The 15,302-nt window shown below is 44.2% G+C and overlaps 1 protein-coding gene across 1 annotated transcript in view; it reads right to left on the bottom strand.

The window, feature by feature from the left end:
- Nucleotides 1-8,759, bottom strand: part of LOC120064466 (G-protein coupled receptor 39-like) — a 28,207-nt gene extending 19,448 nt beyond the window's left edge. Inside the window, exon 1 of the mRNA XM_039015057.1 lies at nt 7,509-8,759. Coding sequence (XP_038870985.1) covers nt 7,509-8,295 — 787 coding nt within the window. The 5' untranslated portion in view covers nt 8,296-8,759. The remainder of the gene's footprint in view (nt 1-7,508) is intronic.
- Between the last annotated feature and the right edge of the window lie 6,543 nt (nt 8,760-15,302).

The following is a 15,302-nucleotide window of genomic DNA, read 5'->3' as shown; positions in this document are numbered from 1 at the left end:
GTCCAACAAATTCTACTCAAGAATACAAACTCGGAAGCTTTTTCCCGTGCATGAGCTTGACAGAGTATATACAGTAAATTATTTAGCGTATTAGTGGAGAATACTAATGGAAAACTGTTTTGCTCCGGTGCTGTAAATCAAATATACTGAAAACACAACACACTTTAGGGGGAATACATGGTCATGACTTTGCAAATATGGCCTATGACTTTTTTTGTGTGTGTGTGTGTGTATTTTTACAGTTTTCTTGCTATTTAAGAGTTAGGCTAACATTAACCCCATTAACCATTTGCAACATATAGCCAGGTAAAGAAACAATGGAACAGAAACAGTGCCCTTCCATGCATTCATTTCAAGGTATGGAACTATACGACTGAACTACAGTATCACTGTAAAAACTTGCTGAAAAGTGGCATAAAATCTTTTTCTAATTTGGTTAAGTGGGGTTTTGCATATTCTTGACTCAATTTGTTTGTCACACGTAGCTGTGATTTGCCTGCTGTTCTCTCTCAAGTGGGGGATATTAGTCTGATTGTGTGTCTGTTGTAATCTGAATGAGAACAGCTGTTCATCTCTGATCTCCACTTGAGACACTCGTGGTGCTTTTCGAACAAACTCAGAATTCATCAGTCCTAACAAACACTGAGGTTTTGTTCAAAGATTAGCTTTCCTGTGAAGCTGATCAGACAGCAATTCATGCAACATACTGTAGGCTACAATAATTGAGTGTATACTACTGGAATTTAATTTATACTCATAAAATACCATTCTCTTAAAAGTGAAGCAGTACAATTAGACTTGCTAGATTAATCCAAAGTAAACATGCCCAATCTAAGACGACTCCAAAATAAATATTTTACCAGGACTACACCGAACTCATTGACAAAGTGAGTTGTGTCAAAGAAGCATGACGAATGTATAGATCATCACTTAAAATAGGTTCCAGGTCATTTCTCCCCCCATGTCCATCCAACATACTCGTCAGGAGTATGAGTCCAAGAATTTGCCAGAGAGTCAGAGGGGCGATTTGCTTAAGGGACGAGGCTGGAGGCAAAGGCAGTGACCCACGGTAACAGATGAAGAAGACAAAGGGGGCATCATAAAACTGAGGTACCATGCAGGGGAAGAGCAGAATCACTGGCCTCCTCATCACAGCTACAGTATCTGTGGACTGGCCTCCGGTCTGGTGAGAGAGCTCTTCAACGTCAACACCCTGATGAACTGCACACCTAGTCATACATTCTACAGCGAGAGCACTGCACTGGCTTCCATCGAAGATGTAGCAGGTTTGGATGGACATTTGGATTTGTAATTCATAGTTAGCTGCTATGACTTAAGACAATAGCAGATTGAGAGAATATTCTTACTCATCCTTTTCATTATTGGCTAATTATATATTAAATGCATAACAATCATTTTGACTGTAAAAACAAGAAATGTATCAGTATGTAAATACATTTGTATGACATAGTTGATATAGTTTAGTATAAATAATGCTATCAGGGATATCATTATTTATATGTAGGGATGCAAAAGGGATGACATGTTTGGTCATTTATAATTGAATATTTATTTTAATATGTATTCATATTTTTTTCATGATCTTTATATTTGTGTCCATGTTGTCCATGTGTGCCTTGTAAATAGACCATGCGGTTCAGGAGAAAAAAGCCTAAATAATGAAAACAATGGCTTATTATGCTATTAACTCTGCAACTCTTCCAACTATTAACTTCTTTCACAACTGCCACCAGTTCGGCCCCAAAACATATACAACAAAGATTATGTTGACATAGTAAAATAAAGTTGTGGAAAGTTGATGGGTTATATTTAGGATAATGTTATACAGCCTTGTGATTATTATTTATTATTACTAATAATATATTATTTTACATCTTATGGAAACTTCACGTAGGGCATCCAAATTCCGATATATTTGCCTATTAACTTATGATTGGTTTATTATACTTAAAATAAATTAAAGCTGGCGCCAATTTTATATTGTCACCCTTGTCTGTGTAGTAACTTACTTATAAGCAATATTATCTCTACTAACACTGATAATATACTGAACAAAAATATAAACGCAACATGTAAAGTGTTGGCCCCATTTTTCATGAGCTGAAATAAAAGATCCCAGAAATTATCCATATGCAAAAAAAACGTATTTCTCTCAAATGTTGTGCATACATTTGTTTACATCCCTGTTATTGAAGTAAACAAGATAATCCATCCACCTGACAGGTGTGGCATATAAAGAAGCTAATTAAACAGCATAATCATTACACAGGTGCACTTTTTGCTGGGGACAGTAAAAAGCCACTCTAAAAAGTGCAGCTTTGTCACACAACACATTGCCACAGATGTCTGAAGTTTTGAGGGAGCATGCAGTTGGCATGCTGACTGCAGGAATGTCCACCAGAGCTGTTGCCAGAGAATTTAATGGTAATTTCTTTACCATAAGCTGCCTCCAACGTCGTTTTATAGAATTTGGCAGTACGTCCAACTGGCATCAAACCGCAGACCACTCGTAACCACCAATGCATAGGACCTCCTGCGGGATCATCTGAGACCAGCCATCCGGACAGCTGATGAAACTGCGAATCCCGGTTTCAACTGTACTGGGCAGTATGGTGTTGTGTGGGCGAGCAGTTTGCTGATGTCAAAGTTGTGAACAGAGCGCCCTATGGTGGTGGTGGGGTTATGGTAAGGGCAGGCATAAGCAATGGACAACGAACACAATTACATTTTATCGATGGCAATGTGAATGCACAGAGATGTTTCAGCATGAAAATGCACAGCCCCATGTCGCAAGGATCTGTACACAATTCCTGGAATCTAAAAATGTCCCAGTTCTTCCATGGCCTGCATACTCACCAAACATGTCACCCATTAAGCATGTTTGGGATGCTCTGGATTGACATGTAATGACAGCGTATTCCAGTTCCTGCCAATATCCAGCAACTTCGCACAGCCATTGACGAGGAGTGGGACAACATTCCACGGGCCACAATCAACAGCTTGATCAACTCTACGCAAAGGAGATGTTATTCGCTGCATGAGGCAAATGCTGGTCACACCAGATACGGACTGGTTTTCTGATCAACGTCTCTACTTTTTTTAAGGTATCTGTGACCAACAGATGCATATCTGTATTCACAGTCATGTGAAATCCATAGATTAGGGCCTAATGAATTTATATCAATTGACTGATTTCCTTATATGAATGTAACTCAGTAAAAACGTTGAAATTGTTGTATGTTGCGTTTATATTTTTCTTCAGTGTAGTAAGATACCGGTAAGAAAACCCCAACCTGTTTCAAAAGGTCGTTATCAATAAAAAAGTCACAATAGCGTTCGATTTGGCTGCTGGGGGGCAAGGAGACCCCCAACTCCATTAAAACCATTGACAACTATGTGCCATTTTCAAGGGATTGTGAAATAAATCGCAGAACTATTTGGTTTTAATATCATCACCTCTTGAAGAGAATAGTCAGAAGTACACATTAAAAAATGAAAATGATCAAATGAATAATATAATAATAATAAAATATACTATTATATATTGCGTAATGCATGTGATATGTGCACATATGTGGGAGCTTGGGGGAAGCTGCTAATAAATGTATATTTTTTTGCTGCATTAGCTGTACAAGTTTAGGATAAGGTTTCAGTAGAGGATGCAACTCATAAAACCAATGTGCTACTGTACTGTACATCAATGTGTCCTGTGTTAATACAGTAAAAGCACGAGCGTTTGATACTACAGAATCTTGTTACAGGTAAAGTGGCTAGAAATGGTAGCATTGCACCCTCTACTCAGAATCAGCGGGCTGGTTGCATTAGTTATTCTCTCACATTAGCCTAGCTCGTGAGAAACACTGTTGTAGACTGGCTGAGGAATTCTTTCTTCCCCAACTTACTGGGAGGCTGATAAATGACTGAAGCTACTGGCTAAATTGCAGTCAAGCTAATGGAACATTATGTAGTCGAGCCCTTTCTAATGAAAAGGGGGAGCAGATGGTAAAAATCCTGACAGGATAAATCATCCCACACAATAAAGACTAGATGAGACAATGAGGGTTTTATGAACACCCCCATAGCAAATTTGGGCGGAAGCCCAGACTAGAATTTTACCCAAGACCAGCAACCATCAACCAGGGACTGTTTTACAGTCTTTCCCAAAATGGCACTTGCTCCATGACACTGTTTATTTATTTTGACCATAGACTGGTACATAAGCTAACTACATTCTGAGTGGAATACAAACTCAAGGATGCTGTTGCAATACTAGCTGCTGAATACAACCGCACCGCTCTGAAAACAAATGCACAGTGAGACCTGTCACTTGTCAAGAGGCAGCAGACCAGCTAGGCGCTGAAATCTATACCTTGCAATCAGTTGAAACACAGCTCTTCAGGCACCACTCAATGAGCTGTTATACCTTCAAGTAGTGATCACTGGGCTAGTAGTGGAATGGAAGCCGAGATGGCACCACCAATTGTGGAGATTGCTGTCCCCTGAAAGGGCTGTGATGGGATTTAGGAATGGAGAAGCCTTAGGAAAAACAGGTACAAGGTAACTAAAGAGAATACTAATTTCTAATGTGAATACAATGATGATTTAGCATGGCTGGTTTACAAGCTTACACAATATGGTTAGCTTGGATGCTACTGTAGGCATAGGCTAAATTTGATTTCTTAGAATATTGGACATCCTGCAAACAGATTTAGTTGAATCATTTATAATAGATGACTGGACAAATATGTTGACACACCGAAATGCAAAATATGCAAGGATATGTTTCCTGCATTTTAAATATTAATATTTCCACTCTGAATGGGTCGAATAGGTGGTTGAGAAGAGTAGAGAGCCGTTATGAGGAGATATGAGGTTAACAATTCTCCGTCTACATTATCAAGTGCCAAATTGAAGTAAATCTGCCCATTTTCATTTAGATTACACAGCAAGTACCCCCATAGAGAACTACTGAACCTGTAATTTCCTACATTATGTTCACATTGGCTTCCGATTCTTTTTGCCATGCGGTAATATTTGCTGTTGAGATAAACTATTGCCTGCAAACCCTGTAACCAATTTAGAGCAAACACTTTACATTTAAGTACATGCTGATTTGACGACACGCAGCCGCACATATTAATCCTATAGACATTGTTAACCTCTACGGGATCGGTGTCCTTTCAAATGGTATCAAGAATATGCATATCCTTGCTTCAGGGCCTGAGCTACAGGCAGTTAGATTTGGGTATTGCATTTTAGGCAAAAATTGAAAAAAGGGTTGAATCCTGAAGAGGTTGGATTTGTGAACAAATGTATACAAGGCTACCTGCTTCCAATACCCGAGTACTTTACAACAATTCAACACAAGGAAATACAATAATAAAGTCCAGAAAAAATTAAGAAATAACTTTGAATACTAAATGTTGTGTAGTATTTACAGTGCATTCGGAAATAATTCAGATCCCTTGACTTTTTCCACATTTTGCTATGTTACAGCCTTATTCTAAAATGGATTAAATTACTTTCTTTCCTCTTCAATCTACACATGATACCCCATTCAGATCCCTTGACTTTTTCCACATTTTGTTACAAAGCAAAAACACGTTTTTAGAATTTTTTGCAAATTGATTAAACCCTAAAAAACTGAAATACCTTATTTACAGAAGTATTCAGACCCTTTGCTATGAGACTCGAAATTGAGCTCAGGTGCATCCTGATCATCATTGATATGTTTCTACAACTTGATTGGAGTCCACCTGTGGTAAATTCAATTGATTGGACATGATTTGGAAAGGCTCACACCTGTCTATATAAGGTCCCACAGTTGACAGTGCATGTCAGAGCAAAAACCAAGCCATGAGGTCAAAGGAGTTGTCTGTCAAGCTCAGAGACTGTATTGTGTCGAGGCATAGATCTGGGAAAGGGTACCAAAACATTTCTGCAGCATTGAAGGTCCCCAAGAACACAGTGGTCTCCATCATTCTTAAATGGAAGAAGTTTGGAACCAAGAAGACTCTTCCTAGAGCTGGCCGCCCGGCCTAAAAGAGCAATCGAGGCAGAAGGGCCTTGGTCAGGGAGGTGACCAAGAATCCGATGGTCACTCTGACAGAGCCCCCGAGTTCCTCGTTGGAGATGGGAGAACCTTCCAGAAGGACAACCATCTCTGCAGCACTCCACCAATCATGCCTTTATGATAGAGTGGCCAGATGGAAGCCCCTCCTCAGTAAAAGACACACAACAGCCTGCTTGGAGTTTGCCAAAAGGCACCTAAAGGACTCTCAGATCATGAAAAACAAGATTCTCTGGCCTGATGAAACCAAGATTGTTCTCTTTGGCCTGAACACCATCCCCACAGTGAAGCATGGAGGTGGCAGCATCATGCTGCGGGGATGTTTTTCATCGGCGGGGACTGGGAGACTAGTCATGATTGAGGGAAAGATGAACGAAGCAAAGTACATAGAAATCCTTTATGAAAACCTGCTCCAGAGCGCTCAGGACCTCAGACTGGGGCAAAGGTTCACCTTCCAACAGGACAACAACCATAAGCATACAGCCAAGACAATGCAGGACTGGCTTTGGGACAAATCTCTGAATGTCCTTAAGTGGCCCAGCCAGAGCCCGGACTTGAACCCGATCCAACATCTCTGGAGAGACCTGAAAATAGCTGTGCAGCGACGCTCCCCATCCAACCTGACAGAGCTTGAGAGGATCTGCAGAGAAAAATGGGAGAAACTCCCCAAATACAGGTGTGCCAAGCTTGTAGCTTCATACCCAAGAAGACTCGAGGCTGTAATTGCTGCTAAAGGTGCTTCAACGAAGTACTGAGTATAGGGTCTGAATAGTAATGTAAATGTAATATTTCAGTTAGTTATTTTTAATACATTTGCAAAAATGTCTAAAAATCTGTTTTTGCTTTGTCATTATGGGGTATTGTGTGTAGATTGATGAGGGGGAAAAATACTATTTAATAAATTTTAGATTAAGGCTGTAACGTAACAAAATGTGCAAAACGTTTAGGGGTCTGAATACTTTCCGAATGCACTGTATTTCTTTCCACATGTGAAATCAATATAACATGATCAAAACAAGGAATGTTCTTTGTGTGAGTTCTCTTGAGATTATCTGTGGACGGTAATGGCACAGACCACCCCAAACAGAAGATGTGTGGGAAATCAATCATTTGAATGGTCATAACATTTCAAAATAGTTTGTTTCAACATGTGTCTTGTGGAGTCAATCAGAGGTTGGGGCCCAGAGTGGTTTTTCCACTGTTAGATAAACAAAGGTGAAGTCGAACAGACATGTCTCAACAACTCCAGTTGGAATGCAATGGTGTACACCCCCTTTGTAACACAAACATGCACACGCACACACACACATTGTGGCCACCAGCTGGCTTAACAAAATGTATCAACATCCATTCCAAATTGCAATCGGTAACATTTTAGATATTTTGGGTAGAGTGTATACTGTAAGTGTTAACATACCTAGAAAAAGTATGGTTTGCTTCTTGGCGGCTTTGACCCGGGCATTCTCGTGTTTTGGCGTGCCCTCTTCTCCGTTGACCCCTCCTCCCATGGGCCTCATGGTTTTCTGAAGGACCAGGATCATGCCCCGACACATGACCCCAACGCTGGCCAGCACCACCATGTACACGATGAACGCCACAAAGATACTGGCCCTGTACACCCCCCACTGCTCCCTCAGGTTGGTGCAGAATGTCAGGTTCTGGACCGGCCCAACGTCTGGCTCTATGACGTGGCCCTCCATTCCCGTGGTGAACAGCAGCGGGATAGCCACGAACACGGCCGTGACCCAGGCGAGAGCAATGAGGCCCCCCGTTCGCTCTCCTGCCAGGGCCTTAAAGCGGAATGGGTGGCAAATGGCCATGTAGCGTTCAAAGCTGAGTGTCGCCACGTTCAAGATGGTGGCATAACTGCAGGCTTCGAACAGGAAATTGTAGATCTTGCAGGAAGCGTCACCCGAGGTGGAGGTGAAGGGGAACCACGTGGCGCTGTAGAGCTCCACGGGCATGCCTATGAGGAGGACCAGAAGGTCGGAGCACGCCAGGCTCACCAGGTGGTCCGTCACGTACTTCTGCATGTAGCCATTATGCTGCAGCACCTGCATCACCTGGATGGTGACTCCATTACCCACAATGCCTGTGAGCAGGATGAGGCTGTACAGGACGGTGAGGAAGATTTTAATGGCATAGTTGGGCTCCAGCTCTTTCCAGTCTTTCTCCTTAGATATCTCGGCCTCCCCCTCATTCATAGTAAAGGATTTATCTGTTAGAGTTTCGATTTCCAAATATATACTTTTTAAAAAAGCTTTTCAGATCAGCAGGGCAGAGTCTTTGTAATGGATTCCAAGAGGAAATCCAATCCAAACAGCCAGGGAGAAATGTATTTTTTCAGAGATAAAGTAATAGATTTCCGACTCCTTCGTCTAAAACTGTGATTTTGTCCAAAAGTAGATTATCCCACGTGTGTTGCGACACAACACATTTCTCACCACGGGCCACTTGGTTGCCCAGATAAACTATATCACAGAAGAAGATTAGGATCCCATTTGCCATACCAGAAAGTTTCTTCCTCGTTTCAGGTTTTCCGAGAAACACGCCTGTGAATAAGCCCTCAAAGTGGCAGGACTTGAGTTTTGTAGGCAGCCATAGGTCGTCCGTACAGTTCTTCTTCCAGAAAGTGGATTTACATGGCTTGGGCCATGCTTCAAGCTGCACTCTGACAGCAGGCACTGATCTCCTCCCCCCTACTAGTTAAACATTAAACTTCAGAGCAGGGGAGATAGATCACAGCCCTGTTCTGTTATCACTACTCAAGTTTAGTATGGCTCTACTTCAAGGTAAAGGGTGATTGTGTGTAGGCGGGACCAAGGGTTACTACACATCTCTTTCGTCATACAGAGGTGTTCCTTACCCAAACATTATCACCTCCCATTTAGGTGAATACGCCTTAGCCTATATGTAGAGTAGACTACGGGCCAGAACAACTCAACTAAGATCATGTCGTTATTCTTAGGCTTATTTACATAAACTATACTGAACAAAGATAGAAACACAACATGCAACAACTTCAAAGATATTACTGAGTTACAGTTCATATGAGTAAATCAGTTAAATTAAATAAATTCATTAGGATCTAATCTATGGATTTCACATGACTGGGGGGGGGGGGGGGGGGGGGGGGGATAGGCCTCAGGATCTCTTCAAGGTACACTACATGACCAAAAGTATGTGGCCACCTGCTTGTTGAACATCTCACTCCAAAATCATTGGCATTAATATTGATTTGCCCCGTCCCCCTTTTACTGCTTTAAACAGCCTCCACTCTTCTGGGAAGGCTTTCCACTAGATGTTGTAACATTGTTGCGGGGACTTGTTTTCATTCAGCCACAAGAGCATTAGTGAGGTCGGGAACTGATGTTGGGCGATTAGGCCTGGCTTGCAGTCAAGGTTCCAATTCACCCCAAAAGTGTTTGATGGGGTTGAGGTCAGGGCTCTGTGCAGCCCAGTCAAGTTCTTCAACACCGATCTTGACGAACCATTTCTGTATGGACCTCGCTTTGTGCACGGTGGCATTCTCATGCGGAAACAGGAAAGGGCCTTCTCCAAACTGTTACCACAAAGCTGGAAGCACAGAATCGTCTAGAATGTCTGTCACGTTCCTGACCTGTTTCTGTTGTTTTGTATGTGTGTAGTCGGTCAGGGCGTGAGTTGGGGTGGGCATTCTATGTTATGTGTATCTATGTTGGTTAATGGGTTACCTGATATGGTTCTCAATTAGAGGCAGGTGGTTTACGTTTCCTCTGATTGAGAGCCATATTAAGGTAGGTTGTTTCACATTGTTTGTTGTGGGTGGTTGTCTCCTGTGTTTGTATGTTGGTACCACATGGGACTGTATCGTTCGTTCGTTTTGTAGTCTGTACCTGTTCGTGCGTTCTTTGTTGTATGTAAGTTCTCATGTCCAGGTCTGTCTACGTCGTTTTGTTATTTTGTTAATTATCAAGTGTAGTTCGTTTTTTCGTCTTGTTTAATAAATTAAATCATTATGTCATCATACCTCGCTGCACATTGGTCTTCCGATCCCTCTCGCCTCTCCTCGTCCGAGGAGGAGGAAGAGCTAGAGTTTCGTTACAGAACCACCCACCTCTCAAGGATCAAGCAGCGGGGAAAAGGACAGCGACAGCAACATCAGAAATCCCAGGACTCCTGGACATGGGAGGAGATCTTGAACGGAGAAGGACCCTGGGCACAGGCTGGGGAGTATCGCCGCCCCAAAGCTGAGCTGGAGAAAGCGAAAGCTGAGCGGCGGCGATATGAGGAGGCAGCAAGGCAGCGCGACAGGTACGAGAGGCAGCCCCATAATTTTTTTTGGGGGGGGGGGCTAGAGAGGAGTGTGGCTAAGCCAGGTAGCAGACCTGAGCGCACTCCTCGTGCTTATTATAAGCAACGCGTCACTGGTCAGGCACCGTGTTATGCGGTTAAGCGCACGGTGTCGCCAGTGCGTGCCCATAGCCCGGTGCGCTATAGGGCAGCCCCCCGAAAGTGTCGTGTGAGTGTGGGCATCCAGCCGGGGCGTATTGTGCCTGCTCAGCGCGTCTGGTCTCCGGTACGCAGTTTCGGTCCAGGGTATCCTGCGCCGGCTCTGCATGCTGTGTCTCCGGGGCGCTGGGAGGGTGCAGTGCGTCCTATGCCTACGCTTCGCTCGTACCGGGCAAATGTGGGAGTGGAGCCTAAGGGAGAGGTGCGCGTAGTAGGCACTAGATCTCCAGTGCTCATCCACAGCCCGGTTCAACCTGTGCCTGCACTCTGGAGGGTACGGGCTGGAATAGTACTCCAGCCTGGGGGAGTGGTGCAAAGGCTGCGCACCAGAGCTCCAGTGCTCCCCCACAGCCCGGTCCTTCAGGTGCCTCCTTTTAACATCAAGCCTCCTGTAGGTCTCTCCAGCCTGGTGGGTCCTGTGGCAGCCCCACGCACCAGGCTGTCTCTCCGTCTCCTCCCTACAGGTGTGCCAGTCTGTCCAGAGCCGCCTGCACTGCCAGTCTGCCCAGAACTGTCTGTCTGTCCCGAGCTGTCAGAGCTGCCCGTTTGTCCAGAGCCGTCGGCCAGCCAGGACCAGCCAGAGCCGTCCAGCCAGGACCAGCCAGAGCCGTCCAGCCAGGACCAGCCAGAGCCGTCCAGCCAGGACCTGCCAGAGCCGTCCAGCCAGGACCTGCCAGAGCCGTCCAGCCAGGACCTGCCAGAGCCGTCCAGCCAGGACCTGCCAGAGCCGTCCAGCCAGGATCCGCCAGAGCCGTCCAGCCAGGATCCGCCAGAGCCGTCCAGCCAGGATCCGCCAGAGCCGTCCAGCCCGGAGCTGCCGTCCCTCAGCCCGGAGCTGCCGTCCCTCAGCCCGGAGCTGCCGTCCCTCAGCCCGGAGCTGCAGTCCCTCAGTCCGGTGCTGTCCCTTATCCTGGTGCTGCCCCTTATTCCGGTGCTGCCCCTTATTCCGGTGCTGCCCCTTATTCCGGTGCTGCCCCTTATTCCGGTGCTGCCCCTTATCCCGGTGCTGCCCCTTAAATTAGGTGGGTTTAATAGTAGGGTGGTCATTGGGAGGGGGATAGGGAAGCTGGGATTGACTATGGTGGGGTGGGGACCACGCCCAGAGCCTGAACCACCACCGTGGTCAGATGCCCACCCAGACCCTCCCCTAGACTTTATGCTGGTGCGTCCGGAGTTCGCACCTTGAGGGGGGGGGGGGTTATGTCACGTTCCTGACCTGTTTTCTGTTGTTTTGTATGTGTGTAGTCGGTCAGGGCGTGAGTTGGGGTGGGCATTCTATGTTATGTGTATCTATGTTGGTTAATGGGTTACCTGATATGGTTCTCAATTAGAGGCAGGTGGTTTACGTTTCCTCTGATTGAGAGCCATATTAAGGTAGGTTGTTTCACATTGTTTGTTGTGGGTGGTTGTCTCCTGTGTTTGTATGTTGGTACCACATGGGACTGTATCGTTCATTCGTTTTGTAGTCTGTACCTGTTCGTGCGTTCTTCGTTGTATGTAAGTTCTCATGTCCAGGTCTGTCTACGTCGTTTTGTTATTTTGTTAATTATCAAGTGTAGTTCGTTTTTTCGTCTTGTTTAATAAATTAAATCATTATGTCATCATACCTCGCTGCACATTGGTCTTCCGATCCCTCTCTCCTCTCCTCGTCCGAGGAGGAGGAAGAGCTAGAGTTTCGTTACAATGTCATTATATGCTGTAGCGTTAAGATTTCTATTCACTGGAACTAAGGGGTCTAACCTGAACCATGAAAAACAGGCCCAGACCATTATTCCTCCTTCACCAAACTTTACAGTCTGCACCTGCATTGGGGCAGGTAGCGGTCTCATGGAATCCACGAAACACAGAATCGTCCGTCGGACTGCCAGATGGTGAGGCTACATGCTTCAGCACTCGGTGGTCCCGTTCTGTGAGCTTGTGTGGCCTACCACTTCGCGGCTGGGCCGTTGTTGCTCCTAGACGTTTCCACTTCACAATAACAGTACTTACAGGTGACCGAGGCAGCTCTAGCAGGGCAGAAATTTGACAAACTGACTTGTTGGAATGGTGGCATCCTATGACGGTGCCACATTGAAAGTCACTGACCTCTTCAGTAAGGCCATTCTACTGCCAATGTTTGTCTAGGGAGACTGCATGGCTGTGTGCTCGATGTTATACACCTGTCAGCAACATCAGAAAACTGATCGCCCACACAACGCCATAAACATGGTCTGTGGTTGTGAGGCCGGTTGGATGTACTGCCAATTTTTCTAAAACAATGTTGGAAGCGGCTTATGGTAGAGAAATTAACATTCAATTCTCTGGCAACAGCTCTGATGGACATTCCTGCAGTTGGCATGCCAATTGCACACTCCCTCAAAACTTGAGACATCTGTGGCATTGTGTTGTGTGATAAAACTGCACATTTTAGAGTGGCCTTGTATTGTGCATATGGAACATTTATGGGATCTTTTATTTCAGCTCATGGGACCAACACTTTACATGTTGCGTTCATATTTTTGTTCAATGTAGAATTTACAAGTGACTGACACGCTTTCACGTACCCTCTTATTTTCCAGTGGTCCGCGGTTGTTCTGTGTAGTTTTGCTAATATATTTGAGAAAAGTTTATTGCAGTTAATTTGATCTATGACCTAATAAGAACAGTATCTTTGAGTAGCAGCCAGGGACACAAGTCCCACTTTTTAATAGAAGACTTTCTACTTGGTGTTGTTGGATTATCTACTAACCAGTGCTTGAAATAAATTGTTTATATGAAAACATTGCCCTGACTGAGGTTAGAACATTCTGCTTTTTTTCTGTGTGAGTGTGGTGCTGCTTACCTGAATTCTTTGTATTATCTTGTTACCAGAACAACATTATTGACTTTACTCGACTGGTGCTTGAAATAAGTTGTGTTTCTTTGGAAACATTGGCCTGACAGACATGACAATTACATTAAGAGGAAAGGATCAACAGACAGAGGCTTTTATCTTCTATTTGTAATGCTGCCATGGTTAAAATGAACACAGGACATTGAATGCTACCTGAATTGACTCAGAAAAGTAACATAAATAGGGCTACACCATCACGGCCATGTAAAACACCCAGGTCTGTGTGTGTGTGTGTGTGCGCGCGCGCGCTGGTGCCATTGGATAGCCAGATTATCTAGTGTCCACAGAAACACTATTATTCTCTACCAATTCTTGTGGTGTACTGTGGTCTTAGGCATGCTCTCACTAACCCCATCTCCCCTGCCTGAGGCTCTAGGACCACAGCTGAGTTATCTTGCAAATTCAGCAGGCCATGGTGTAAAATAGGCTATTAGGCTATTTAGGCTATTTCTTCTTATTACGTATCGTTAATGCCATCTTTTGTGTGCTTTATCAATGCACAAGCACTTTTTTCCCCATTACTATCGATACATTTTTATTAAATGTCCAATGCAGCTTTTTTTATCTCAATATCAAATTATTTCTGCGTAACAATTAAGTACCCTACTGTCTGTTTTAAATTAAAAAGGTAAAATATGATATAACTTCTTAGCAAAGATACATTTCTCAAGCAACAATTTTGCTAGAACTGTCTGGCAGTGGTCTGAGTGGGGAGGGGAAAACTGAATACTAGCTGTTATTGGCAGAGAGGTCCGTAACTCTCTTTCTTATTGGTTTATTAACCAGTGGTGTCACCAGGCAGGCCAAAACTACATCCCACCAGGCAGTCTTTTCAAACAGCTCTTACAGGGCATTATCATAATTTTCACAATTTCCCAGTATTAGTCCAACTTCATAGTGTGTAAGTATATATCTATAGGCGTCACTACAGACCCTGGTTCGATTCCAGGCTGTATCATAACCTGCCGTGATTGGGAGTCCCACGATTGGGAGTCCCACAATTGGCCCAACGTCGTCCGGGTTAGGGTTTGGCCGGTGTAGGCCATCATTGTAAATAAGAATTTGTTCTTAACTGACTTGCCTAGTTAAATAAAGGTTAAATAAATAAAATAAATATATAAAACATCAATTTTGTTGGTACTGCACTGGGCCGTTAAGTCATACAAAAGTTTTACTCTGCATTAAGTTGCAAATGCATGCTGTTAATACTAAATGTGTATTTGCAAGAGGAAGCGACGCAGGTAGAGGACAAAGAGCCGGATGCCTGGTCAGGTCCCGAAAAAGGCGAGTGGGAAAGCTGCCGTTACCGTCAATACTACTCACCAACGTGCAATCATTGGACAATAAACTAGACGAGGTACGATCACAAATATCCTACCAACGGGACATCAAAAACTGTAATATCCAATGTTTCACGGAATCGTGGCTGAATGACGACATGGATATTCAGCTAGCAGGATATCAAATCAAATCAAAGTGTATTTGTCACGTGCACGTGTATTTGTCACAACAGGTGTAGTAGACCTGACAGTGAAATGCTTACTTACAGGCTCTAACCAATGGTGCGAGAAAAAAAAGGTGTGTGTGTGTGTGTGTGTGTGTGTGTGTGTGTGTGTGTGTGTGTGTGTGTGTGTGTGTGTGTGTGTGTGTGTGTGTGTGTGTGTGTGTGTGTGTGTGTGTGTGTGTGTGTGTGTGTGTGTGTGTGTGTGTGTAGCATCAGCTGTTCCAAGCGACTGTGTGATCATGCTCTCCGTAGCCGACGTGAGTAAGACCTTTAAACAGGTCAACATACACAAGGCTGCGGGGCCAGATGGAATACCAGGACGTGTGCTCCGGGCATGTGCTGAC

This window comes from Salvelinus namaycush, chromosome 19, assembly GCF_016432855.1.
Source record: "Salvelinus namaycush isolate Seneca chromosome 19, SaNama_1.0, whole genome shotgun sequence".
Taxonomy (NCBI): domain Eukaryota; kingdom Metazoa; phylum Chordata; class Actinopteri; order Salmoniformes; family Salmonidae; genus Salvelinus; species Salvelinus namaycush.
Note: the sequence above shows the minus strand (reverse complement) of the source record. Positions and strands in the feature narration are given on the sequence as shown.